This window comes from Chelonoidis abingdonii, chromosome 8 (genome assembly GCF_003597395.2).
Source record: "Chelonoidis abingdonii isolate Lonesome George chromosome 8, CheloAbing_2.0, whole genome shotgun sequence".
Taxonomy (NCBI): Eukaryota; Metazoa; Chordata; order Testudines; family Testudinidae; genus Chelonoidis; species Chelonoidis abingdonii.
In genome coordinates, this window is record NC_133776.1 from 51,780,437 (window position 1) to 51,805,411 (window position 24,975).

General features: G+C 51.2%; 1 protein-coding gene across 3 annotated transcripts in view; it reads right to left on the reverse strand.

The window, feature by feature from the left end:
- Nucleotides 1-12,466: 12,466 nt before the first annotated feature.
- ETV5 (ETS variant transcription factor 5) overlaps nucleotides 12,467-24,975 on the reverse strand; it is a 38,885-nt gene continuing 26,376 nt past the window's right edge. For 2 of the 3 annotated variants that reach the window (XM_032772478.2, XM_032772475.2), the window contains exons 9-13: nucleotides 22,701-22,763; nucleotides 21,571-21,639; nucleotides 21,090-21,259; nucleotides 16,588-16,689; nucleotides 12,467-14,488 (exon numbers count right to left, since the gene is read on the reverse strand). In XM_032772478.2, coding sequence (XP_032628369.1) covers nucleotides 14,267-14,488; nucleotides 16,588-16,689; nucleotides 21,090-21,259; nucleotides 21,571-21,639; nucleotides 22,701-22,763 — 626 coding nt within the window. In that variant the 3' untranslated portion in view covers nucleotides 12,467-14,266. The remainder of the gene's footprint in view (nucleotides 14,489-16,587; nucleotides 16,690-21,089; nucleotides 21,260-21,570; nucleotides 21,640-22,700; nucleotides 22,764-24,975) is intronic. The other variant, XM_075068608.1, reaches the window with a different exon arrangement.

The following is a 24,975-nucleotide window of genomic DNA, read 5'->3' on the forward strand; positions in this document are numbered from 1 at the left end:
CATCAGGTAGTGGACACTCACCATGTGCTTTATTGCCTCCCAGGGTATTAGAGGTATCAGAATTCTGTCTACAACCAAACCGGAAGTATTCCCGAGCTACCAAACAGCATGCTCTTTGCTCGGCGAGCGAGCCGAGCCGAGCTTTGGATGTTCACAGCTGTTTGCTTGAGGAACAAACAGCAGGGCGGGGGAGGGAGGTCCGTCGGAGAAGCCTGCTTATCTGGTCTGAACTTTTTACATTTAAGGTGTTGCAGAGAGGGCGTGGGAATGGCCAGATTTTGCAATAAGGGAGCCACAGTGTCTTGCTCCAAAAATCCGTCTCTCTGGTCTCCCCGACCGCTCCCTGTCACACTCCACCCACCCGCACCCCTAACCGTTTTGAAACTTGCAAGGCAGGGGGGAGCTCACAGTGTCTGCTTCCAAAAATCGCTCTCTCTGTTCTCCCCGACGTCCCTGTCACACCCACCCCCCCCTATTTAACTTTGCAAACAGGGAGCTGTCACAGGTCTGCTCCAAATCCACTCATCTCTGTCCCCTGACGCTCCTGTCACACTCCACCACCACCCCTCTTTTGAAAAGACGTTGCAGCCAACTTGAACGCTACGATAGTGCCCACAATGCACCACTCCCAACAGCGCTGCAAATGCTGCAAATGTGGCCACACTGCAGCGCTGGTAGCTGTCAGTGTGGCCACACTGCAGCGCTGTTCCTACACAGCTGTATGACCACAGCTGTAACTCCCAGGGCTGCACATTTCCAAGTGTAGCCATACCCAGTGACACATTTTGTCCCTTTGAGAGCTATACACAATGCCCTGGACTCATCCCTGCGAGATGCTCCAGCACCTTCCTCACACCCCCCTGTTACTGGGAGGCGAGGCTACTCCTTGCTTCCAAGCAGGACGTGAACAGGTTGCAGGACCAAGACCAGGCAGCTGGGTGACAATTGGAAGAGGAGCTGGCTGCACTGGCATCAGTCAATGCTATTTTTAAACGTTCATCATTCTGCTCGTGCATGTTTAAAATGGGTCAGGCATCCTTGAGAAAATAAGAGCTCCGATTAGGCACCTTCAAATAGGCTAAAGCAAAATTAGGTCAATGGTGCAAAATATTGGGCTAGGCACTAATCTACTACCAGAAAATTCATTGTGTGGTTTGAGGATTCTGCTCTGCAGCTAAAACCAATTTGTGCCCCTGGTTAAACCCCACAAGAATGCCTTTGGAGTGAAAACTCATATGGGTCAATGGCGCTTTAAATGATTTTCCTGGGGCAGGGTGTTGTGATGGCCAATTAGGGGGAAAAGCCTTAGTTTGTTGTATTTTTTCAGGTTTTCCCATGCCCCCCCAACTGTTTCTTTTATAAGGGTTGGTGCATTAGTGTAATTAGAAATAGAGAAAGTTTCCTTGTGTGTGTGTGTGTGTGTGTGTATAGAGATAGATAAATAATCATAACTTGAGAGCCCAGCTGTTATACAAATGTGGGACAGCATCAGCACTCATTGAAAGGGACACATCTATGTAATACATTCAATAGCTGCCAGAGAAGTCTTGTTGTGTATGTGTCTCTTATTTTTCCCGCCAAATGAGCATTTCTCCATCAGGGCCATGCCTGCCCATCTAGCTAACTAATCTGCTTTAGCAGGAGATCACACTGCTCTCTCACATCTGTAGTTCACTCTGACAGTGTCTCAGCTAGCCACTCTGAAGCCAAGAAGAGAGATGTAGGTCTGAAACCTCAAGCATGAGGATGTGATGCTTAATTCAGGGGTGATGAAGCAGAATGCCCAGTGCTCCTTGTAAACAGTTCACTTGGGATTTCATCATGGAGCCTTCAGCCAAAAAGACTTGGGCACCAGCTGGAAGGAAGGCTGCAGTACATTGACGTTCCCTGCCTGCCACCCATCTAAGTCTCTGCTGTGTTCTGGAGCTGCCATATATAGAACACAAGTTCCGCCTTCTGGATGCTCCATTGTGTTGTGTAAGAGTTGGGTTGTTAACCCAGAGTCCTGGCTGTCATGTTTTCCCTACATACACTCAAAGTCTGGGTTTGCTTGCTAAGTGACCTGCTACTTTAGATTAAGGGACAGTAATAACACAAGAAAGAACGTAAGTGAAATCTCCATGGGAGAACACCATGTGTGCATCTCTTCTGTAAGAGGCTGCATAGGAACTGAACACAAAATGGCAACTGCCTCCATCAAAGTAGACTTCTAGCAATGTGAAGGGGTTGAACAGAGAACCCAAATCTGTCACGGTTACATAGATACAGTCGTAGTCATCGAGTTACGAATCAGCAGAGACTATTAGCCTGACTTCCTCTACATCACAGACCATTGAATTTCACCCAGTTAGCCCTGCATCGAGCCCTCATTACTCCCATGTTTATGCAGCCGAGGGTCACATTAGCACCAGAGCATTGCCCTAGATCCTTTTCAGAGTCCCTGCTTGTCAGGACACAGTCCCCCAGTCTGTTGGTGTGGCCTGTGCTTCTTGGTTCTAGCTGTGTAACTTTGCATCTGACTGTATTCACACACATTGTGTTTGAAAGGGCCCAGCTTACCAAACCATCCAGATCCCTCTCTGACCAGCCTGGCCTCATGATTTACCTAGTTTGAGAATCCGGCCAGTACTCAGGTGTGAATGAGGCCATGGCACTGCTTAGCAGTGTCAGGTTGCTGGGGGGGTTGTGCATGCCCACTGGCCAAAACTTAGGTGCCTAGGTGCTTACCAGTGGAAACTCAGGGGCCTAGGTTATTCAGATGCCTATAAGGTGAGGCAGCAGCAAAGCAGGGTGTTGAGGATCTCATTAGCTCCTAAATGTTGGACTTAGGCATCTAAAATGGCAGTTAGGCATCAGGTCCCTTTGTGGAGCTAGTCCTTAGTCACCACAGACCCACACCAGGTTGCAGAGGACTTTCCCTCATTTATTTTGGTAGAGTTGCCTTAATTACATACAGGGGGGGCTCTAGGTATTTTGCTGCCCCAAGCACGGCAGGCAGGCTGCCTTCGATGGCTTGCCTGCGGGAGGTCCCCGGTCCCACAGATTCGGCTGCATGCCTGCAGGATGTCCGCCGAAGTTGCGGGACCAGCGGACCCTCCGCAGGCATGCCGCCAAAGGCAACCTGCCTCCCATCCTCGTGGTGACCGGCAGAGCGCCCCCCGTGGCTTGCCGCCCCAGGCACACGCTTGGTGTGCTGGTGCCTGGAGCCGCCCCTGATTACACAGCTCTAAGGCAAAGAAGGGGCTGGGGGACTGTATTGGGTCTGGTCTCCCAACATACAAACATCTGGGCTTGGGGGATTCCCAGAGACACACTCCAGGGCCTGAGCCAACGTGCATCCTTCACATTTCCATCTCGGATTTCCTCTTATAGAATTTTCTAGATGTTTGTCTGAAAAGCAGATGATGGTTACAAAAACAAAAGCTCCAGGAAGGAGCCTCTTCCCTCTCCAGACTCAGAAGCTCTGCTGATTTGCAAATATCCCAAATAGCTCATGCAAATGCAGAAACCTGGAGCTATTTGACTGGACACCACCAAATGCCGGCTCCAGGAGAGGTCTGCTGATGGGGAGGGGCCTAAGCTAAAGCCACTGAAATCCCTCATGAAAGATGCCCCATTCCTCCTGTGGTGGCGTTCCTGACATTCCCCAGGGGTTACAAAGTCTTCAGGAGCCTTCTGCAGCTCCTTTGTACCTGACAAAATTTGCAGGCTCTGAGGCAAGGGCAGTCTCCAGGGCCTTCTCAAGCTGCAGAGTTCCTAAGGTTCTCAAGAGAGGGGCCCTTCAGGATTTGGAAGAGTAGTGGCTGCCACAGGGCACATCACTCACTGCCAGACTGGTGCCTCCTCCTGGTCTCTCTGGAGATTAGTTCAAGACCAACACCCTCATCCACAGTTCACACCCTGTCACTCCATCCCTGTAGCTGCCTGCAGCTCCTCTCGCAGCCTCAGGAACCGCAGTGGCCTCTTCACAACTCAGCCCTCTGGCTGTGTCACCATCCTTGGGCTCCTCTTCCAGGGGTCAGTGTCTCAATCAAATTATCAGGCCAATTCTCCAATGGCGAGTGCGTGTGGGGGGGACCTAGGCCCATCCACTACTCCGGGTCCCAGTCCAGGAACCCTGTGTGTGGATAGCAGCCTCATGCTGCAAATTACTCTGATCACTACTATGATCCTTTGGGCCACTTCCCCACTGTCCCAGCATCTTCTTCGCCCTTGTCGTAGGGTACTCAGCAACTCAGTTCCTGCAGCCAGCCAGGAGCTCCCTCTTGCTCCCCCCAATCCCTGCAAGCAACTGACCTGTCTGTGGTGCTAGCTTTCTTTCAGCCTGCTAGGAACACAGCCTCACCCCCTTGGGCTCGCAGCAGCAACTGACCCTGCATTGCCCTTATGCGAGCTGCTGTGCCCTGACTGGGCTGCTCCTTGCAGCCTTTTCCTGATTGTCTGTGCCTCATGCAGCCTCTCTGGGCCACTTGGAGGACCCACCTCTACTGTTCCCTGATGAGGTTAACCCTGTCTTAACCTATGTGGGGCAAACACTCCATCACAGTGGCCCATACCGAGATGTCATCTGAGCCTTTTGGGGGAGAGGCGTCAACCATGCAGCTCTCTGACACCTCAGGCAGAGGGGGAATCCAGCCCATGGATGCAGTGGCAAGAAGACCCTCTGAAGACAAATGAAAGTTGATAGGGGGTGGTTGGTTCCTGGAGACCCCAGCTCTTCAAAAGAAGCTGCAGGGGGGAGCTCAGCAGCAACCCCTGCCCATGCAACTGCCATGAACTGGAGGCTGCAGTAAGTTTGCAAAGCCCTAGTCTTGACTGATCTAACCCCCTCAACACCCTGCCTCCAATGCTTTAGTGATTCTGCCCCCAGGTGGAAAGAAGGCCCTTTAAGCTAATTAGCCTAAAGCTCCAGTGCAGAAGATAAAATATACAACACATTCTTTAGCTCATAATTTTCTTGGGTTTATAGAAGGCTCCTTGAATAGTGGAACACACAGTAACAATGGACTGTTCCATTAGGAGCAAGCATGGAGGGGGAGTCTCATTCTTCCTCCGGCTGATGGCCGTAGACTGTAATTTAGAATCCTTGCTTGTGGAAATGGAGTCACTTTCTCCCGACATGCCTGGCAAAGGTGTGCAGCTCCTAAACAAAGCCCTTTGCTGACCGATGATGGAGTCAAAATGGTGTTAGGTTTTATAAAGAATAGCTGTATTTTAGGATTGCTTTACAAATCCTGGGATAAACTGCTCTTTGATTCACAAATTCAGCTGGTTTCATAGCGTGGTGTTGGAATGGCTCATTCGTTTCATCAGCAGTAACATTCTAGCCTGGCAATGAAAAGCTGGCCTGTTCGAGGCAGAGATGTGGTAAATGAGCCAAGCCCTTGGGCTGTGCATCAGCTGGTAGCTGCCTATTTGTTCGGTCAGGAGGTAGGAGAATTACATTCTAGCCCTGACTTTGCCGTTTGAGCACCAAGTGAGGCTGGATATGCTGCTTTCTGTGCTTCATAAAGGGGCTGATAATACTTCGCTGCCTTTGTGAAGAAACTGAGAGGCTCTTGGACAAAAGGTACCTATTAGTATGAAGAGAAGTCAGAAGGCAGCTGAGCCCTCTGGCGCTAACGCTGCTCTCAGGAGATGGCTGTGTGTGCTGCAGGAGAATGCATTCAGACGGGTTTGTTCTCCCCTCCGGATGTTTGCCCTTCCCTAGTTAGAACATGTGCAGGTCTGAGCGCCTTATTTGGACCTACAAAGAATCAGCAGCAGCCATGCTTCAAAAGTAGCTCAGCTGACTTCCCCATGATCCCTGCCTGCTGACAGAAGGAGTCCTGCGGTGGCTAATTAGGAAGTGTGTAAAGATTGGACTTCAAGGAACTGGCGAGAAAAGGGGTAAGAAAACAAGGCAGCAATTAAATCTAACCTTTAGCACTTGCTTCCTAAACTGCTGCGCTGCATTAGCCTTATTACTCCTCCTCTGTCCTTGGTGGCCTTGCTGACAAACCTTGTCTTTATGTTGAAGCCAAGTGGAATGTGTGTTAGTTTTGGAAGAGGCAAGGCAGTTTTAAGGCTGAAAGATCCAGTGACGAGCACAGAGCTGGTGGAGCAGAGGGAGGACTTGGCTTTGAGCGGTTGCGATAATAGAAGCACGCGCAGCTCTTCCCGCTGTCAGAGAAAGTGCTGATCCTAGTTCAGAGAGCGGCAAGATGAGGAACACACCCTCCCATTGAAGATAGCTAGAGCCAGAGTGAGCTCTCCCCTTCCTCCATGAAAGGACGCACTGACAGCTCACCTGCGCAGAGTATAGGAGCTGATTGGGCTTTGGTGCCAGGGAAGCATAGCCTAGATCAGCCATAAACCAGAGCACTAAGGGTTAATTCCCAGCCCCATTACAGCCCCTTTGGGTGGTTCCCCCATCCCCATGTGCTTGTCTTGTCCACCTGCTCTGGCTGGCCAGTTAGACTGCAAGCTCTTCGGAACAGGGCCCCTCACTGAGCTGGTATCTGTACATTGCCCAGCGTGGTGGAGCCTGACCCAGAGGGACCTTTAGGCTCCCACAATGTATTGTTCAGCAGCTACAAAGTGGCTCTGAAGCCGGTTTAAACAGCCTCTGGAGGCTGCCCTGACCTGGCTCATTGCTCCCCTTCCACACCCCAGGCTTTGGCACAGGACAAAGATGACACTGCCAGGGAGCATCACTAGGCCACATTCCATAGCTCTAGTGATGTTCAGCATAGAGCATCCCCGAGACTCCTATAAGTTGCAAGGGAAGCCCACGGGTGTTTGGCCAGCCCCTGGATTGGGGTGCGTGAAGGGGTTGCCACCTTCTTAACCACCACTTTCTTCTGTCCAGCACTGAGAGCTCCTCAGCCAGCTAGAGGAGCCAGCCCCAAACATTTCTGCTGACTCTTCTAGGACCAAAATTCTCAAGACTGGCTGCCTTGAATTGCCGTCTTTGGCCCTAATGTTTTGGACAGTGCTGAGTGATTCTAGGTGCCATCTTGAGACCCCACACAGGGGCCAGTTTTCAGGGAATAGGTGCTCGGAGCTGACAGTTCCTTGTATAGTAGGATAAAGTTCCTAGCAGGGGCTCTGGAATGGTGAGGGGGAGGCCAGGGGGCAATGGCCCCCCACTTTTTACTGGCTGGAATGGTGAGAAATGGGGGGAGGGGGCAGAGGTGGCATGGAAGCAGGGCCTCGGGGGAAGGGTCAGTTGGGGAGCAGGGCCTCAGGGGAAAGGGCAGTGTGGGGGCAGCACCTTGGGGAGAAGGGACAGTGTGTGGGGCAGGCTCATGGCTTGGGCACTATTGACACCCACCCCCCCCCACACACTTTTAGGGATGTTCTGCCATTCCTGGCTCCTAGGGGGCTGCAAAGAGCAGGGAGGTTCAAAGCGCTGCACATAGACTCCTCCTCCTGGATGACTAGGTAGCTGCTATGCCAGCAATTGGCCCAAAGTGGGAGGGCAGGTACTGCAGTCATTATAATTCACCTTCCAATTACAATGACAAATGAATAGAGCCCATTGGAATGACTGATCCAGCATCCTGCCCGCCCCCAGGGAGAAATGTCTCCACTCAGGAGCCTGAGCAAGACTGGCTAGATGCTTTGGGGTTGGGGGAGGGGCTTTATAATTGCCCTCGCTGTTCTCCATGATGTTCTGCTGCCAACTGCCAAGTTTAAGGCAGCGTCTGCATCTGAACAAGCAGCAGTGTTCATCGCTATGGAAACCAGGCCTGGCAATCGCAGCAGACATGTGACAGCCGAACAGAAGCATAGCTCCCATGCTAGCCTCCGCTTCTGAGGCATCCTGGTGCAGGCATATGAATCGTGGAGCACAGGAGGAAAACAGAGTGACCTCAGGAGAGAGGTCCCCTATTAGCTCTGCCTGGCTCCCAGGACCCCAGCCTGTCAACTGGCTTTGAAGGAACACATTCTCCTTTCATGCCATATTCGGTAATGCAAGTGAAGTGCTACGGCACTGGCTGAGATGCTTAGAATTAGCAGCGCTCGCTGGCTTCCTGGAACCCTTCAGCTCAGCCTCATTACCGGGGTGCCCCCAAAGCCTGCCGTCACCCATGGCATCATCAGCCACTGGGGTCAGCTGAGGTGCAGTCTCATGTGAACAGCTCCTCCTCCTTTGCATGGCTTAGCCTACAGTTCACGTGTCCAGGCCACAGTCAGCCCTTGACAAAATGAGCATTATCCCCTTGGCATAGCGGAGGCCACGGCTCTGCCCACATTACCATGCTAAAGTCTTACCCTACTCAATGCTAGCAAAGGACAGAGCCCTGCTCCTGGGTCAGGCCTGTGCACTGCACTGAAGCCTGGAATGTAGCACTGAAAGGGCCTTCCTGGGTCACTGTATCCAAACAGTTTGGTTTTGTGCCCCCATGGCTCCTATAGGGAGCCTGTTGCAGAACCTCCATCCTCTGATGGCTGGAAACCATTGTCTCATTTCCAGCCTCAGTTTCTCCCAGTTTGCTCTCGTGCCAACATTGTCCTTTAGCTTCAGTAATTTAGCACCCTCTTTGAGCTCGCTATAAATATACTGGAGGAAAGCCCAATCAGCTCCCCGTTCAACGTTCATTTTGGTGGCTACACAAGCCAAGCTCTTTCAGGCTCCTCTCATAAGATGAGCCATCCATGCCTCAGTCATCCTAACAGCTCTTCTCTCCAGCAGGTCCTCTGTAAATTCATCTTTCTTGAGCATAGACCTGTGCCTAATGAGAACTGGGGGGCACACCCCAGAACAGTTCGAGTCTCCCCCTATCCCCTACAGCAGCCCCTCTTCTCCCAGAAAGCATTGGCCTCCTATATGCAGCTCCTAGCTGTTCCTTTGTCTCTCCTGGAACAGTTAAAGCAGCGGCCCGGCCTGTGGATCCCAGAGAGTCCTCTGCTCTGTCTCCTGCCTCTACTGCTGCCTCTCCCTGCCTGGTTTGGCTCACTGGCTCAGCTGCTCCACTGGGAGAGGGCCCAGTCATACCATGTGACCAAGCAATCTGGGGGGGCAGGCGACCCTCGCCTATCCTGTCTGTATAATCATTATTCTTGAGAATGTGTGACCAGAACTGCACACAGTCTTCCAAATGAGGACTGAGCACTGCCTTGTATGATGGGATTTTACTTCTCTATTGCTGCTGGAAATGCCTTACCTGACATTCCAATATTTGCCATTTCCCGGTCACATCACATCGGTGGCTCATAGTCACTCTGCAATCAACTCACCTGCCCAGCTATCTTGCCTCTTCTGTCACTTCCAGATGACTCCCCCCGCCCCCCCCCAAGCCGGTAGAAGAAATTCTTATTAGCTCCTAAGTGCCTTGAGCTTTGTACTATTGAATTTCAACGTTCTGAAAAGCTTTGGCTATCAGCAGCTGCTCAGAGCAGCCCAGGCACAGGCGAGTAACTTCTTGCCCAGTATTGTCAGGCCAGAGCCCCGCTCTCAGGAGAACAAGAGGCAGAAGCACTGTCCTGAGAAGGTGAGTTTCAGGAGGACAAAGTAGGCCAATACCTGCAGAGCCGCTCTCTCAAACTAGGCATCAGACGCTCAGGCCAGGGTACATGACCCTCTCCCCAGCACTCTAGCTAGGGCCAGCTCCAGGCCAAGTGGTCATTAAAGGGAGTAGCCAAGGGCCCTCAAGGCATCCAAGCCATGGACTCTGATGGCCCTGCTGGTTCAAATGGAGGTCAGGGCCTTTTAGAGCTTGTCTGGGCTAAGGATTTCACACATCTAAGAACATAAGAATGGCCATACTGGGTCAGATCAAAGGGCCATCTAGCCCAGTATCCTGTCTTCCAACAGTGGCCAATGCCAGGTGTCCCAGAGCGAATGAACAGAACAGAATCAAGTGATCCATCCCCTGTCACCCATTCCCAGCTTCTGGCAAACAGAGGCTAGGGACACCATTCCCTGCCCATCCTGGCTAATAGCCACCTGAGGTTCCCCAGAGGAAGGTGCCTGGGGATCAGTGGTGCTCCTCTCTGAATGACAGAAGAAAAGATCAACTTTCCCAGAGGCTCAGCTGACGAAATCACCACCTTAAAGCCAGTCCAAGGACCAGCTCCTGGGCAGGGTAATGGTATTGGACAGTTCCCTTAAGAATGTGATAAGATTATGAAGACATCATGCCCCAGGAAGGGGACTTCAGTGTATCTATCGCCAGCATGGACTTTTAGGGAACTTACCTTGAAGTATAGGAGGAAATTAAATCATTGGCCGCAGGTGTTAAAGCTGGTCATGCTTCTCTATAGAGAAACCCAGAAGAAACCTCTTTCACTTGGTTGCATAGGAGTTTCTGGTAGGCTTCCAGCAGTCCCTCATGGATCGCTTGATTTCCAAAGCTCAAGTCTGTGTGATCCCTGCTGCTGGCTGCATTGGCTCTGGGTTTGGCTGGAGAAGGTCCCTTGGTTTTGAGAGAGGAGGCTTGGCAGAGATGGGTGAGGCCAAGCTGGCCGTGAGAACATGCCCAGGAGCACAGCCTGAAGGTGGACCTGGCAGTTGATCAGGCAGATTGGAGCCTTATGATTTTTTCAGTCATGTTAGGGGACCACCAGTAGCAGGGAGAACATGGAGAGAGAGTATTTGCTCCAGTCCAGTGAGGAGGTATTTCAGAGGAAGCCATGTGGCTGTCTTCATCTGGAACAAGCCTGGGGCAGCAAAGGGTTTTAGACATGGCAATGTCTAATTTGGAGCCACCTAGAAAATTCTAGGCAGGAGACTGGGATTCACCAAGCCTGAGCTAGGTGCCAAGACTCCCCACACAGTGACCAGGGAGAGAGGGACACCTACGCATGGGATCCACAAAAGCCAGCACACTGCGGGAAGCATCTTAGCTAGCCAATGGGAGATGCCAGTGCGAGGCATGTGTTCTAAGCCCCACATCTCATGGAGCAAGGTGTTTAAGTCCAGGCTGCAGGGCCCTCTATTTCTGCACAACCCAGGACCCTCTCCTAGCATTGGATGCCCTTGGCATCTAAGACACTTCTGGTGAGCATAAGTGAGGCACCTGCCTCATGTTGCATAAAATAGCTGGAGGAGGCAGCTGTGGTACCACCTCCATCCAGCAGGCTGAGCACTGCCCCAGAGCATGAGAGAGCCAGGTTCAATTCCCATTGTACCTGAGGGAGAAAAGGTTTGAATGGGGTTCTCCCGCCTCTCATGAGAGTGCTCTACCCACTGTGGGACTAGCCACAGTGGAACAGGTTCACTAGGAGAGAGGAGTCTTCCTCCCATAGCTCAGTGGTTAGAGCCTCATCTGAGAGGTGGGAAACCCACATTCAAACCCTATCTTCCCCTTCAGGTAGAGGGGAATTGAACCTAGGTCTACCACATCCCTGGTCAGGGCTCTAACCATTGGGATCAGAACAAGGTCAGCACCACCCTCTCCAGCAGCCTCTGAGTGCACCCACCAGATCAGGCCCCTCAGGGGAGTTGGGGCTTCTCTGCCTGGTGTGTGTATCAGTCTGGGGCTAGGTGCCTAGAGAGAAGCAGCAGTGTGTAGGGTCGGAAGCAGAAATTTAGGCCTGGAGGGAACTTTACAGTGAAGATTCAGGCACCAGGGGAGTTTAGGTGCCTACAGGGTTCTAGCTGGCATCAAAAAACTCAGAGCAGGCTCTGAGCAGATTCCAGGATAAGGATAGTTACAAAGCTTTGGGGTTTAACACCCACTTCTGAAGGTCTCCGTTCACTCCTCTCCCTCAACCCAACAGGCAAAATCAGGGCGAATTTCATCATGGTCAGTTTTTTTCTGCACCTTGAGTAACATGATTTTACCAAACTGGAAAAGGAAGCCAGAGCTAACCCTAGGAAAGAATCCTGGGGCTATGGGGAACCCTGAACACTGCCCCGGTTGGTTAAAAAGCTCTCAGTAGTAGGACAGTGTGAAAGGAATACCAATTGCTATTGAAATTCATAGAATTCCCTGCCTGCATGTCTCAGTGCATTGGCATGTGAAGAGGCATTGCAATAACCAAGCAGGAAGGATGGCCAGAGAGCTGTACAAGCTGCTTCAGGGTCTCAGTGTTGTGCACATATTTATAAGTCAAAGAAGTAGAACAGCTCAGTAGGTACCGACACAGCCAAAGCTAGGCCACTCGTTTCTAGGTCAAATGCCCCCCCCATCCCGAGTCCATCTCCTGCAACATGCGAGTTGGAAGAGCATTCGACATATTGCCATTTCAGGATCCCATGGTACTTGGTTTGTCCTCCCTATGCCTGACCACTCCGTACCAAACACCCTCCTCCCCCTCAACCGAAGGATTTTCATAGGTTGTATCAGCAAAGAGACAAACAGCGTTTCCCCGTTGGGATCATCGGCACAGCAGAACCCCCCAGCGTGGTGTAGATGATGTGACCCCAGCACAGAGATCTGGAGGATAGTCGGAAAAGCCTTCCCCAAGTCGTCTTTTCAGGACACAGAATGCACACCCCATATGAATGAGGAAAAAAGGCAATTCCAGCCACGAATGAACAGAAAACAAAATCCTTTATTGTACACAGTACAGAATGTAATGCAGCTTTGCAGGAGATGCACGACCCTGCTCAAGGAAAGGTTATTTCAGATCACTCCTCAGATTAACCCTTTCTGCACTGTAGACTTTCCACCCTGAACAACAGCTAGCATCCATCCCTTCGGTGCAGGACTGATGCCTGCATCCCACATTTCGTGACTGTACAGGCCACTTTATACATCATGGGGAGAGAAGTTTAGTCTACAAAGAGTTAATCATCATACTTTCAAAAAAAGTAACGACTCAGTCAACAAACCCAAACCAGGTTAACTAAGAAGGAAAAAAAAACCTATACAGCATTTACAACAAAAATGTATAGATAGTTGGGGAAAAATATGCATATAGATACAGTATATAGGAGTGGTATGGGTAAGTTAGGAAGCGGTAACTGCATGAGGCCATGGGATTTAGATGAACTGGAGTATGTTTTGTTTATGGTGAGACATCCCTGAAATCCTCCCCCATCCAGGTATTATAGCTTAATTCTTAAAAAAAGCCTCCTCTTATACGATCAACCTAAAACACACTGAAGAGGGAGGGAACTGTGACATGGAAATTAAGCTGAGAGTTCTGTTATTTGTATGTTTCACCCAGTCTCAAATCCCAGGAGTGCGATGGAGGGTTAAAATTTGAGCAGTGATATGGAGAGGAATAGGTAGTTCAGAAGGACCACAGCAGCCATGCCACAGGGTCACACCTTGGAGAGTTAACGCAGTGGGATATGCATGGATTATATACATATAATTCCCAGAGCATGGGAGCTGCACACACAGGACCCAAACAGTGGGGCCCTGCTGTCTTGCAGAACACTCCAAACATATAATGCGCAGGTGTTCTGTTCAGTATCCGATGCGGAGAGCACAAAGAAGATGCTAACGGACGTGGCTGGTGGCGAAGCTGCCACACAGGGTGCAGTGTCCTCAGAGCATTGGCACTGCTGCAGGGAGGGGAAGCAGCAGGCTTGCAAAGAGCAGCTTCGCCTTAAAATACAAAAGACTACAAAATTGGTTTATAAACATTTCCCCAATGCATGGGAAAAAACCCTGCCACAACCCACCTTCCCCTGTAATTAAAGCCATCCCTCCAAGCATCAAACAGGGAGGAAGCGACGGACTCCACAGGAGAGCAGGAACCTGGTTCCAGAGAACCGGATCAGGAGTTAGGGGAGCTGTCTGGTGGGGTTTGTTTTTGTTTAGAGAGAACATGGAAGTTTCCTCAGGTCCAACTGGGGTGCCATGCATTTGAAACCACCCAGAGTGCTGTCCCACTCCCGAGAGGCCAAGCACCACACTTTAAGCCTAAACCAGACTAGCTCAGATTGCCTCCCACCCTGCAAATCCATTGTCTGTGCAAAACAAAGCCCTTTCCAACACACAAGGCAGCTACAAGTATTGTGATTGATGCAAAGCAGATTGTCAGGATGGTGTGCTGTACAGTCACATTGTCAAGCCAAGTTCCAGGGGGACCATTGGGCACAATGGCCACACCTCACACGTATGTCCATAGCAGTGTGGCCTGGAACAAAGGCTTCAAGTTAACCCTCTCCCCGAAAAACTCTTCATGGTTGCAGCCTTTGGCAGATCTACTCCTAGTCCTTAAGCTATCAGATTCGGTCTTCAGCGGGGCCACTGACTGTACATTTTAGGCTCCACCAATCATGCTTACAGAGTCCAGTTTTACGAAGAGCAAACATTCGTTACAAAACCACTGCCTTTATTTGCCCCAGCTTGACTTTCTAACGCCAGCCTGCAGCAAGTCAGTAAGCAAAGCCCTCTGCGTAGGGAAGGTTGCTGCAGTGATCCATCTCCAGGAGGTAAGCGGGGTTGTCTTCAAAATGTGTCAGACGCAAGGTATCATCTTCGGTCACATGGCAGTCGGGCTCGGCTTTCAAGAACGGGCGCTGATTGTCCGGGTAGGCCATGGAGAAGAGGGCATCAGGGTCACAGACAAATTTATAGACGTACCGCTCACCAGCCACCTAAAAGCAAAGACAGACACCTGTGTTAGGATGGGAGAATTGGGAGGCTCCAGCATGCTCCAAAACATTCGGCTCCTTCTACTTCTAAAGACAGTTTGAGTAACACTTCACAAACCCCATCCGTAATAGGAGGAACAATGCAGAAGTAGGAGCCAAAAGGCACAAAACTAAAACTGACGTGTCATCTCTGTGGGCTGTCAAATGCCTGCATGGATAGGGGTGCAACAGATAGAAAGAGGTTGTGGAGGGGGAATTGTGTATGTGTTGGCTGATATTTTTCAAGAGACGTCTAGGGGATATGGACATGCATCTTCTATTACATTTGAATTGAAAATGTCCCTAAATCCCCTAGGCAGCATTCAGAGAGGTAAACAGCAGTGTCCCTAAGGGATCTGAACTTGGACCACTGCTGTTCAACGTATTCATAAGTGATCTGGAAAAAAAGGAGGTGGCAAAATTTTTAGACGATACAAAATTACTCAAAATAGTTTAGTCCAAAGCAGACTGTAAAGAGTTACCAAGAGATGTCACAAAACTGGGTGACTGAGCAAGAAAATAGATTAAATTCAGTGTTGATAAATGCAAAGTAATGCACATTGGAAAACAATCCCAAGTATCTATACAAAATGAGAAGAGATTAAAAAGACAGTCAACTCTTTTCCAAGATGAAAAGTCTAAGGGGAGGAATATAATAGAGGTCTATAAAATCATGGTGTGGAGAAAAGTGTTATTTACTCCTTCACATAACACAAGAACCAGTGGTCTCCCAAAGAAATTAATAGGCAGCAGGTTTAAAAACAAACAAAAAGTATTTCTTCACACAATTCACAGTCAACCTGTGGAACTCATTGCCAGGGGACGCTGTGAAGGCCAAAAATATAACTGGGTTCAAAAAAGAACTTGATAACTTGATGGAGGATAAGTCCCTCAATGGCGATTAGTTAAGATGGTCAGGGATGCAACCCCATGCTCTGGCACTGATCACTCAATAATTCCCTGTTCTGTTCATTCCCTCTGAAGCACCTGGCATTGGCCACTGTCAGAAGACAGGATACTGGACTAGATGGGCCATTAGTATGGCCGGTATAACTGTTATGTTCTTAGGATCTCAGCTGTCACATGTGGCTCAGGACACACTGATGTAGATTAGAATGGGATGTCTCAGTTCTTCCACTAGTGGGCAGAATATTGAATGAAGCCCTTAACTGAGCACTCATTCGGACATTATTAGAAGTTAAATGGTACAATTTGCATAAGGGCTGGAAGATTCATTCACAAGGCCCCTGACAACAGGGTATGCTCACATTCCCAGCAGTGCTGTTTGGATTGAGATATTTATTGTCATTTGTTAAGGTAAACTTTGCTCCTCTCCCAGTGAAAAGCAGCACAACACTTCCGAGGGCGTTTCATTGAAGCTACTGTAAAAGACAGCCTCCATGGGGCTAAACCAGCTCTCCAGTTCCAAAGTGCTTCATCTGATCGTTTTTTAGAATATAGAGGAGAGGGCTGGTCTACAGACCATCTCCATCTAGCTTGAAATAGATTGGGGTGAAAGTGGAATAGCCAACAAGCCAAAATCCTCTAGCACAGACGCAGCTATACCGGTATAAATGTGCCTGTAACAGCTCAGTCTAGGTTTAGGCACACCGGCAATGCTAGGGTTGTCATTATTTTAGTATGACAGCTGCACCCCAACAGAACAATTATCACTTCACTGCTTTGCATTCCGTTTCCATAAGGCTGCATCTTTACAGTTCACCCATGAGATGCTAAAAAATTAAATTGGTGCCCCAGTGTCTCCCCTAACAGCCCCTGCCCGAAGCCAGGTTGCATCATGGTTTCCCATTGCCTCAGTTTGGTGGAGTCACTTCCCTCTTCCAAGTGTCTGTCCCCAGAGCAACAGAAGCCATGGGACCTGGCTCTTGCTCCTGAAAGGTTCTGCAGCCACTCAGGAATCTGACTAGCTGTGAGCACTCCTCATGCTGTCCTACTGCTGCTGCCAGTCCTTGCCCCCTCACCCAGAGGGGCTGTCCCCCTGCACCAGCCCTCAACCCTCATGCATCTGGTCTGCCGTTGACAGGCAGCGGTGACCTACTCGCCTTCTGCATGATGCCCTTTTCATAGTAGTAGCGCAAAGAACGGCTGAGCTTGTCGTAGTTCATGGCTGGTCGGTTCTTCTGGATTCCCCAGCGTCGAGCTACCTGAGGGGAGAGGAGACAGGCATGAAGACCCAGGGACAGCTCTGATGGGTTTGCCAAAGGTTAGTGCTACTGAGAGAGGTCCCCAAGAGCCTTGGTGACCAGAGTCTTCCAACAGGTATAGACCCAGGCACAGCCAGCACCTGCACGTACCATTCGGTCCTTGCGCTAGCCAAGGTGGTGGCTTGTTATGTGCTCATGTGTCTACAAGAAATTGGGCCTAAACCATCAACTGCTCATACATCACAGAGCAACCAAACGATGGCCACTGGACTCAACCCTGCAACCACCAGGCTCTGTGTCCCATTACCAACCCCCTGAGTCACCCAGGGCCTCAGAATATAGCAGGCTGGCTGAGCAATCACTTCTACCCAACCCCCGGGTTATCGACCACTAGCCATTAGCACGCAGCAGCTAAGCTCTGTGGTTTCGGTTGCAGTCAATAAGGAATTACTAGAACGGTCACCTCAGAAACCTGAGAGAGGCAGCCACAGGCAGGAGCTGCTAATGGGCTGCAAGAGAACCCGGTCATTTCTAAGCAGATTTCAGAGTAGCCTGAAGAGGTTTACTCATTTCCGTTCCCTTTGGGAGAGGGAATCTGATGACATGAGGCTGCTGCCAACCAATCCGCCCCTTCCCGTGGGATTTCTGGAATGGACAATAAGCCATGCAGCACCATTATCCATTTGGAGATAGATTAATGGGATTTCCTGAAACTAAGTGCACTAAGCCAAACCCCGTCCACCTGAGGCATTGTAACAGAGGGGAAATGCATGTAGAGGCCTGAGGCAGCAACTTGAGCTGAAACAGAGCAGTTCAAATGGCAATACTGACTGGCAGGGCAGGTAAATCCCCCTGGCCAATGTTCAGGTTGGGGGAACCCTTTTCTGTTCACCAGGTGAGTTGCAGAGGGGTGAGAAACTGGTCCAAGGACCTCTAGTTTCAGCAGCAAAGTGGCTAGCGAGTAGGGGAGCTGCTCTCCTCTTCAGCTGTTTAAAATCAGGGCAAAGGTATACCTAGCCTAGCTAAATCAGAGAGGCACCTGGGTTTAGCCTCCCAAGCCATGCCACGGTAACATCTCTCTCCATTTCCTTCCCTGCTCCAAGCCTAAGAGGAAACGGTGATCCCTCTTCCATAAGGTTCAGTGATTTGGTCTCTATTCATGGTTCATGGAAGGGAATGGACACAGATTGTAGAGCCAGCTCCTGCTAACAGACAGACTGTTTAACAAGGGGCAGAAGAACAGCAATGATTTATTTGCTAGAAATCTAAGCACTTCAAAGCAAAGATGCGACCTCTGGAGGGAAAAGAAAGCCCAGCTATCACTCCACCCCCCACATTGGCCTTTCCCCAGTGAAAACTGTAAGGTGCTACACCACTATAGGCAGGAAGGCATCCCCCGACTCCTCCCCACCAGCAGCTCTGGAAGTGCCTCCAGAGCACGCTGTCTGTTCAGTCACAGCCTCTTCCTGCCATCACTTCCATATGCAACAAGAGGAGTGTTTGTATACGCAGGGCTTCCAAGCAGCCCGGTAGCTATGGTTACGTAATCGTTTTCTAGCATCAAGGCTCCGCTAATGGAGGGGGCCTCAGAAGAGCTCTGTCCGTTTCACCGCTGCATGACACTGTGCTGGTGAGCCCCATGAAGCCTACTCATGGCTAGCCAGGCCCTGGCTGGGGACTGCTCCAGGAGTATGTGGGCCACTTAACAGTTCGACAGAAGAGAGCTTGGCTTCCCTGCCTAGCTTGCTCTTGGCCGGGGGAGATTACATGACTCCTGTTGTATCTCCTCCACAAAGGAGAGGCAGCGGCATCCCAGGGACCATGGCTCCTTGTGCTTTGGTGGGCTTTTGCCACATGTTCCACCCCCCCTCCCACTTGCATTCTCTGCCCCCTCCCTTAACTCCATTCTCCCCCCCAAAGGCAATAAAAGTAGACTCATGGCAAAAGCATTTACAGACTGAAGAGCCGCCTGTCAGCGTTCAGAGGGTGCTCAACTGGAAGACAATCAAAGCCACTTGATTAGGGAGCCTGCCAAAAAAGCCGTTTGAAAACCACAATTTCCATGCACAGCGCAATAGAGATTATGGATCATTACCCAGAGTGCACTGCTCAGCGATGCAGCTGGTTTCAATTACTTAAACTGCTTCTTCCTCTGTGTCACCCTGCAAATGTGCCCTGATGCTTCTCACAGAGGGTGATTTAAGAAGTCCAGTGCCTTCTTGGGATCACCAGGGCAGAGCTGCCAGCTACAGTGGAAACCTCATGGACCCTGCTAGGTGTCCAATGCACCTGGCAAGTGCTGGGCCAGCCCAGGACCACATGGGCAGGGAAGGAAACATGCTAGAGCGAAAGGGAAGGAATGAGTTTCATGAAGTGCCCAGGGAGAGTGCATGAACTGGCTGCTACAGCATAGGAGATAATGACACAAGCACCCAGGGCTCCTGGTTGGCAGATTGCTTGCTACCAATCTGGGGCTCCAACATAGCAGAACCCATGGAGACCTGGGCTTATGCCATCTGTTCAACACGTCTCCCTTGGGCTGTTACAAGTGGGAGAAGATCCGACAACAAGCTGTGACACAGGACCCTACCCAGCGTCGCCCACAGGGGTCACAAAGCAATGGGTTCCTGTGGGTGAAGGACATATGAACTGGGGCTGTGGAGGAGGCAATCTGGTTTCCACAAGAGGGAACGCTCTTCCAAAGGCAACGTGCGCATCTCAGCCCTGGGCAAAGTACCATCACTGCTGGTGGGAATATGGGCCCCTAAGCAGAGGGACCTGAGCAGGGCACGGCTTACACTGGCATCAAAACAGTAACCTCCCCCCCCCCCCCTTTGCACTATGCAGTCAAAACGGCACTGTTTGGGGTTCGCAGCTGTTCTGGGGCGGGAGGGACATATTTCCACATGACAGTTCTGCTTTTCGGTGTCTGCTGAGACGGGAATTGGGGCTGGAAGTTGCAGGTTAATTGCTCCAGTTGCCAGTGGAGACAGCATTGCTGGCTTTTACATCTTGAAAACCACTCAAAAGCAGACTGAATGTAAAATAAAAGCTACAGACTACGCTGCTGGCAGGACTTGCATGTGTCACGGCCACCACACCTGCGATTGCCTGTAGTGCCTGGCTGCGGAATCCCGCCCTTGCTCCAGAATCTACATGTCCATTTGAAAACCATTCTAGCCTTGGAACAGCAAAACAGCCCCAAGTAAGCAAACAGAAAAACACACTTCTTTCACCCACAGGAACACAGCATAGCAGAGGCAGGAGTGCCTGCCTGAGCTGGCAGACAGCTGAGAGCTGGGAACTGCTCCTCTCCCTTCACTGTGCTGTATGTTGACTCTGAAACCTAGCAATGACAGTCTAAATATCAACATTAACTATCTCACTGCTGGATGTTTCCACTACAGAGACTGAGGCCACAGCACCAACCATAAATCTACCTCCATATACCTGCCCAAGCTCCAGCACTCACCCCATCTGTACCCTCTGCATTTCCAGTGTGAGGCAGACTGCATGGCTAGCCCAGCACTGACTCTACAAACGGAGAGCTCAGCGCCCCCATCCTAGGGGAGCCAGAGTCTCAGACCTCCTCCAGCACTGGGCAAGAGCAAGACTATTCTCCACCACTGCCCAAGCATATACCAAGGAGGCTACATTTGCTCCATCCCAAGGCTCTGTCTGCCTTGTCCAGCCTCCCTCAAGAGGCTGCAAAGCTGCTGTACGCAGCCCCCTGCTCACAGTGCCCACGGGTCTCTCTTCTGGAGATCCAGAGCATACTCCATGCCCCCAGCAAAGATGTTCCCTATTTCCCTCCCTCCCCCCGCCCCGCCATTTAGAGAGTGAGATGGGTGGAAAGAAGAGAGCCCTGATCAGCCTGAGGCTCCAAGCCAGTCATTCATTTCCAGTGGTCCCCAACGCAGTGCCTGCCCTGATCAGCCTGAGGCTCCAAGCCAGTCATTCATTTCCAGTGGTCCCCAACGCAGTGCCTGCAGGTGCCATGGTGCCTGCCAGGGCACCTAAGTGTGCCCGCGTACTGGCCGCCAGGACAAGCATCTGCTGAAAAGTGGTGTCATCAAGAGGCATCGCCACCGAAATGCCGCTGATTTTTGGCAGCATTTCAGCGACGACGCCTCTTGACGTTGCTGCTTCTCAGAGGCATTTTGGCAGATGCTTGTCCGCCGGCCACGGTCCTCAGTGGCTCGCCGTCCAGCACCCGCCACCCGGAAAAGGTTGGGAACCGCTGCAGTAAAGTATTAAACCCCATTAGACTCAACCCTTTCCCCGCTGTTCCCCCCACACTGCACCAGGCAATGCTCAGAGCGCCATGAGGACGTGTGTTGGGAACAGAGGCCTTTGTTGTTTCCGGGTTGTAACCAAGCCAGCAGCCACTGGTTCCGTACCTCTTCAGGCTCAATCAGCTTGAACTCCATGCCCCGGCCTGTCCAGGCAATGAAGTGGGCATTGGCCGGGTCATCCAGGAGTGTGACCAGAAACTGCCAGAGCTGCAGTGACCCTCGTCTCTGGTACGGAGGCCCCTCCCGATACATGGTGGGCTCCTGCTTCACTTTCCCTGCGTGGGAGGAGAGACATGTTAGATCACCTGCTCCCAGCACAGCAGGGCTGCTGGCTCGCCGCCGACCTGCTGTCTCCTGCACTCGGGGCCAGCCTGGCTAGGCTCTAGCCCTAGAATGAGGCTGCCTGAGGATGTCACCAAGTGATGGACAGGGAGTGGGGCCTGGCTACAGAGCCCAGCTCCAGCATCCTTTTGCCACTGGCTTGGGTTTCTTACCCTGTTTTCCTCAGAAGAGCTGGCCATGGGAATTCTATTAGGCAGCTCCATGCCTGCCCCCCCACCCTGCTGCATTACAGCTAGCGTCTTACCTTCCAGCCTCTCCGGCACCACGCAAGTGTCATCAAAGTACAACCGGGCATCTTTTTCATAGGAAAATCCTAGGAGGGAAGCATGCCCGTTAGCGCCGCAGACTGGAGAGGCGACCTACGCTGAAGCATGTATGATATGGGTGCAGAGGTGTGATTAGCCGATTGTGCCATTGAATCAACCCAACCCCAGATCAGAAATCTCCTGGATATCTGCCAGATACCCCCTTTGCTTACAGAGACTATGGCTTTATTTGAGGCCCATCTTTAGAAAACACAGTTTTAGAAAGTCAGCACATTTCACTTGCAAGAAGCACATCCGAGTAGTCCCATTTCTGGGCTAAACGGTGCATTGGCTCACTCGGCCTGGCCCTCAGAACGTTCGATTCTATTTGCTGGCAGAAAACCTGTCTAGACTAGTTCAATGAGCGAGCTGAAAGCCACTCCGCTGGCCAAATACCATTCAGATTTCTCCTCTTCCCCACCCCATGTAGCTCCAGTAACTGAAAAAACTTTTACCGTCTCTATCAGGCATGTTATCCCACACTAAAGGGTACAGCCAAGCATGCGGCCGTCAAGATGTGTGGCTGAGCAAGGCAGCGTGGTTTCCCCTTGCTCTCTCACGCAGCTGGGATGGTCTGTTAGCTCAGGTGAAGCGTCAGTTGAAATGGAGATGCTCTATTATTAGCAGCTGCATCAGGCACAGCCGCCGGTACCACTGTCTAATACACCCAAGAGCGGGGCAGGAAGGAAGAACTCATGCTGCGGTAAATGGGAGTCTCAACAGTCGTACGGAAGGATACAGAGCGCCTGGTAAGGGGCAGATTGGATCTCTAAATCAGCAGTGACGCTGGTTTGCCATTCCACCTGCTTTCACAGTGGTGCTGGATTCACCCCAGCACAGAAAGGAAGCTACAGATGGGTGGGGGTGGGTACCAAAACCGGGGAAGTTCCTAGGCCTCTCCCTTTCTAAAGCAGTTGGTGGTTCTCTTACTGTAGTAGCACAGACAAGAGACACTTTGTCTTTTGTGTCAGCAGCCTCCACAACCTTCTGCCCCAGTCAATGACACACAACTGTGCTCCCATGGCCGTCCCTGCAGTGCTCCGTCTTGTGTACACACGCGCACACTTACCCTCCTGGCCTGTGGGGAAGTAGCCCCCTCCTCTCATGTACGACGACTGGCAGGTAGGCACTTCTGCAATCAAGACAACAGCCGAGTTAAGTCTGTGCTGAACCAGGCAGCTCTACACCCTGGTCAGATGGCACAGCAGAAGCAGCCTGCTGAGATAGCCCTGCACTGGCCCCCCTGGGAATGTTACACAGTCGCTGTGCACGCAGTCAGCAGGTGCAATGGCTCGGCACCTTCGCTTGCTAGGGGGGTCAATGTCACCCCATCACAGGCTGAAGCATCCTCCCAGGGCCCTGGCGCTGCTCCTCGGCATGCTGTGTGCCTCCCACCCAGGATTGGCAGCGTCATGTGAGCAGGAAATCCCGCAAGATCACATAGCCCTACAAGCGATTCTAGTGTGGTGACCTATGATAGGGCGCACCCAGTCTTTCTGGCACCCTATGGCAGGGCCTGTCCCCACCACTCCCACTCAGGGCAGAAGCAGCAGATGGGGGGGTCCTCCAGGCCTGCTTAGAGAGGCCTCCCAGAAGTAGCCAGAGCTCAGCTGGGACCAGAGGGACAGGGGCTCCTCTCTGGCCACAGGAGCTTGAGGGGCAGCCAGGGTTTGATCCGGGCTGCACTTGCTTAAGCTGGGGAGAAAAGCGCCCTGGGAACATCAACCCCAAGCTAAGGTGGGAGGCTAAAGGGTCCAGGTGGGAAGAGGCCCAGGGAAGCAGCAGCAATGAATAGCTGGGAGCTGTGTTTGGCTGCTGGGTCCCTTGGCTGGCACCCAGAGCAGTGGGGGCACCGTGTTCCCTCCCTCCCCAGGGAAGTGGTGTCAACTCTGAGATGGGGACAAGGCTCGTGTGGCAGCCCAACCTAAGGTCTGAGTTTGAAGGGCCCAGAGCTGGGGCTGAAGATCGAGGTGAGGGCAGACAGACAGTTTTGCTGGACTTTTGCTACCCTGGAAGGGTTCATTTTCATTGTGTGACCAGCTAGAGGCAGAACCACTGACCCGCCCGGCGAGAGCAACAACCTACGAGGGGCCCTGGGAATCAGGAAAAGGGCTGCAGTACTGCATATAGCAGCAAGAGGCGCTCAAGAGGTGAGAAGTCCCCACATAAGATTTCAGGGACGGCTCGAAAGATTGATCATTCACTCAATGTTTGCTTTGACTTGCAGACTTCTCTGAACACAGAACTCCCTCTCATCTAGGAAATGAGAAGCCTTGGAAAACAGGCCACCTCATAGCTCTGAACTATTCCTAGCCCACATGACTATTTACCCGCTCGGATTCAACTTGAAAGATAAATCAGAGACTAAACTGAGGTGTCCTGAATTTGTAGGTGTGAATACGCTACTGCAACTGCAAGTACAGCATATTTATCCTGGAGGTCTTATAAACCACCTCTTCTCCTCTTCCTACAAGGAACAGCCCCCTTCTCATTCACTCCCATCTCTTTGCAATGGCACAAGGTCTCAAAATGAGTAGCGAGAAGTTATCAGCACAAAGTATAGGCTCCTTCCTGGTTTGGAAAAGGCAATCCAAATTGACTTGCAAAGGCGATTTGGAGACACTCAATAGGGAAAGGTCTGTTTCAACAATCCACGTTAGTAGACGGTTTTAAAAAAGAGACCAAACCCAATATTTTGTCTTCTCCTAAATAGCTCAAGCAACATGAGAAGGGAGGAAAGTTGAAGACAAACAAGAGTCCTTCTAAAAATTTAGGGACCACCCCCCACGCATCTGCTCCATTTTGTTGCTGACGACTGCATTCAATCCTGCCTTTGAGAGGTCACTGTATTTTTAGGCCTAAGGCGATTAGAGGATTTTCTGTTGTGTAGCTAGACCCTGCACTGTCAGCAGCCAGCAGAAATCACACAATGGGTCAACAGAGTCGGCTACCTGGGGCCAAGGGGAAAGCTTAGCCCGAGCCCACATAACTCTGTGCGCTCAGATAACCTTTGCCCCTGTGATCTAAGGGAAGGTGGGGAGGAGGAGGCATTCTGCACATAGGTCTGCAGCCCGGTCGAGCAGGACCGCTGTGCAGATTACTGGAGCTTAGATACAGCAACATCTGTTGAGTGCTTGATGCTTGTTCTTTATACGAAAAAAAATAAAAAATAAAAAGAATCATCTGACATTCTAACCCGGTTAGACATTAGCTTGGAGGCAGCGTGTGGGGCGCGATTTCCCACACCCACAGTGGAAAACGTCTAGGTCACACAGGTCACCGCTTTAATGCAACATTATCATCAAGACACCTTAGAGGAAGTTGCCAGCTAAACCTCAGCACAG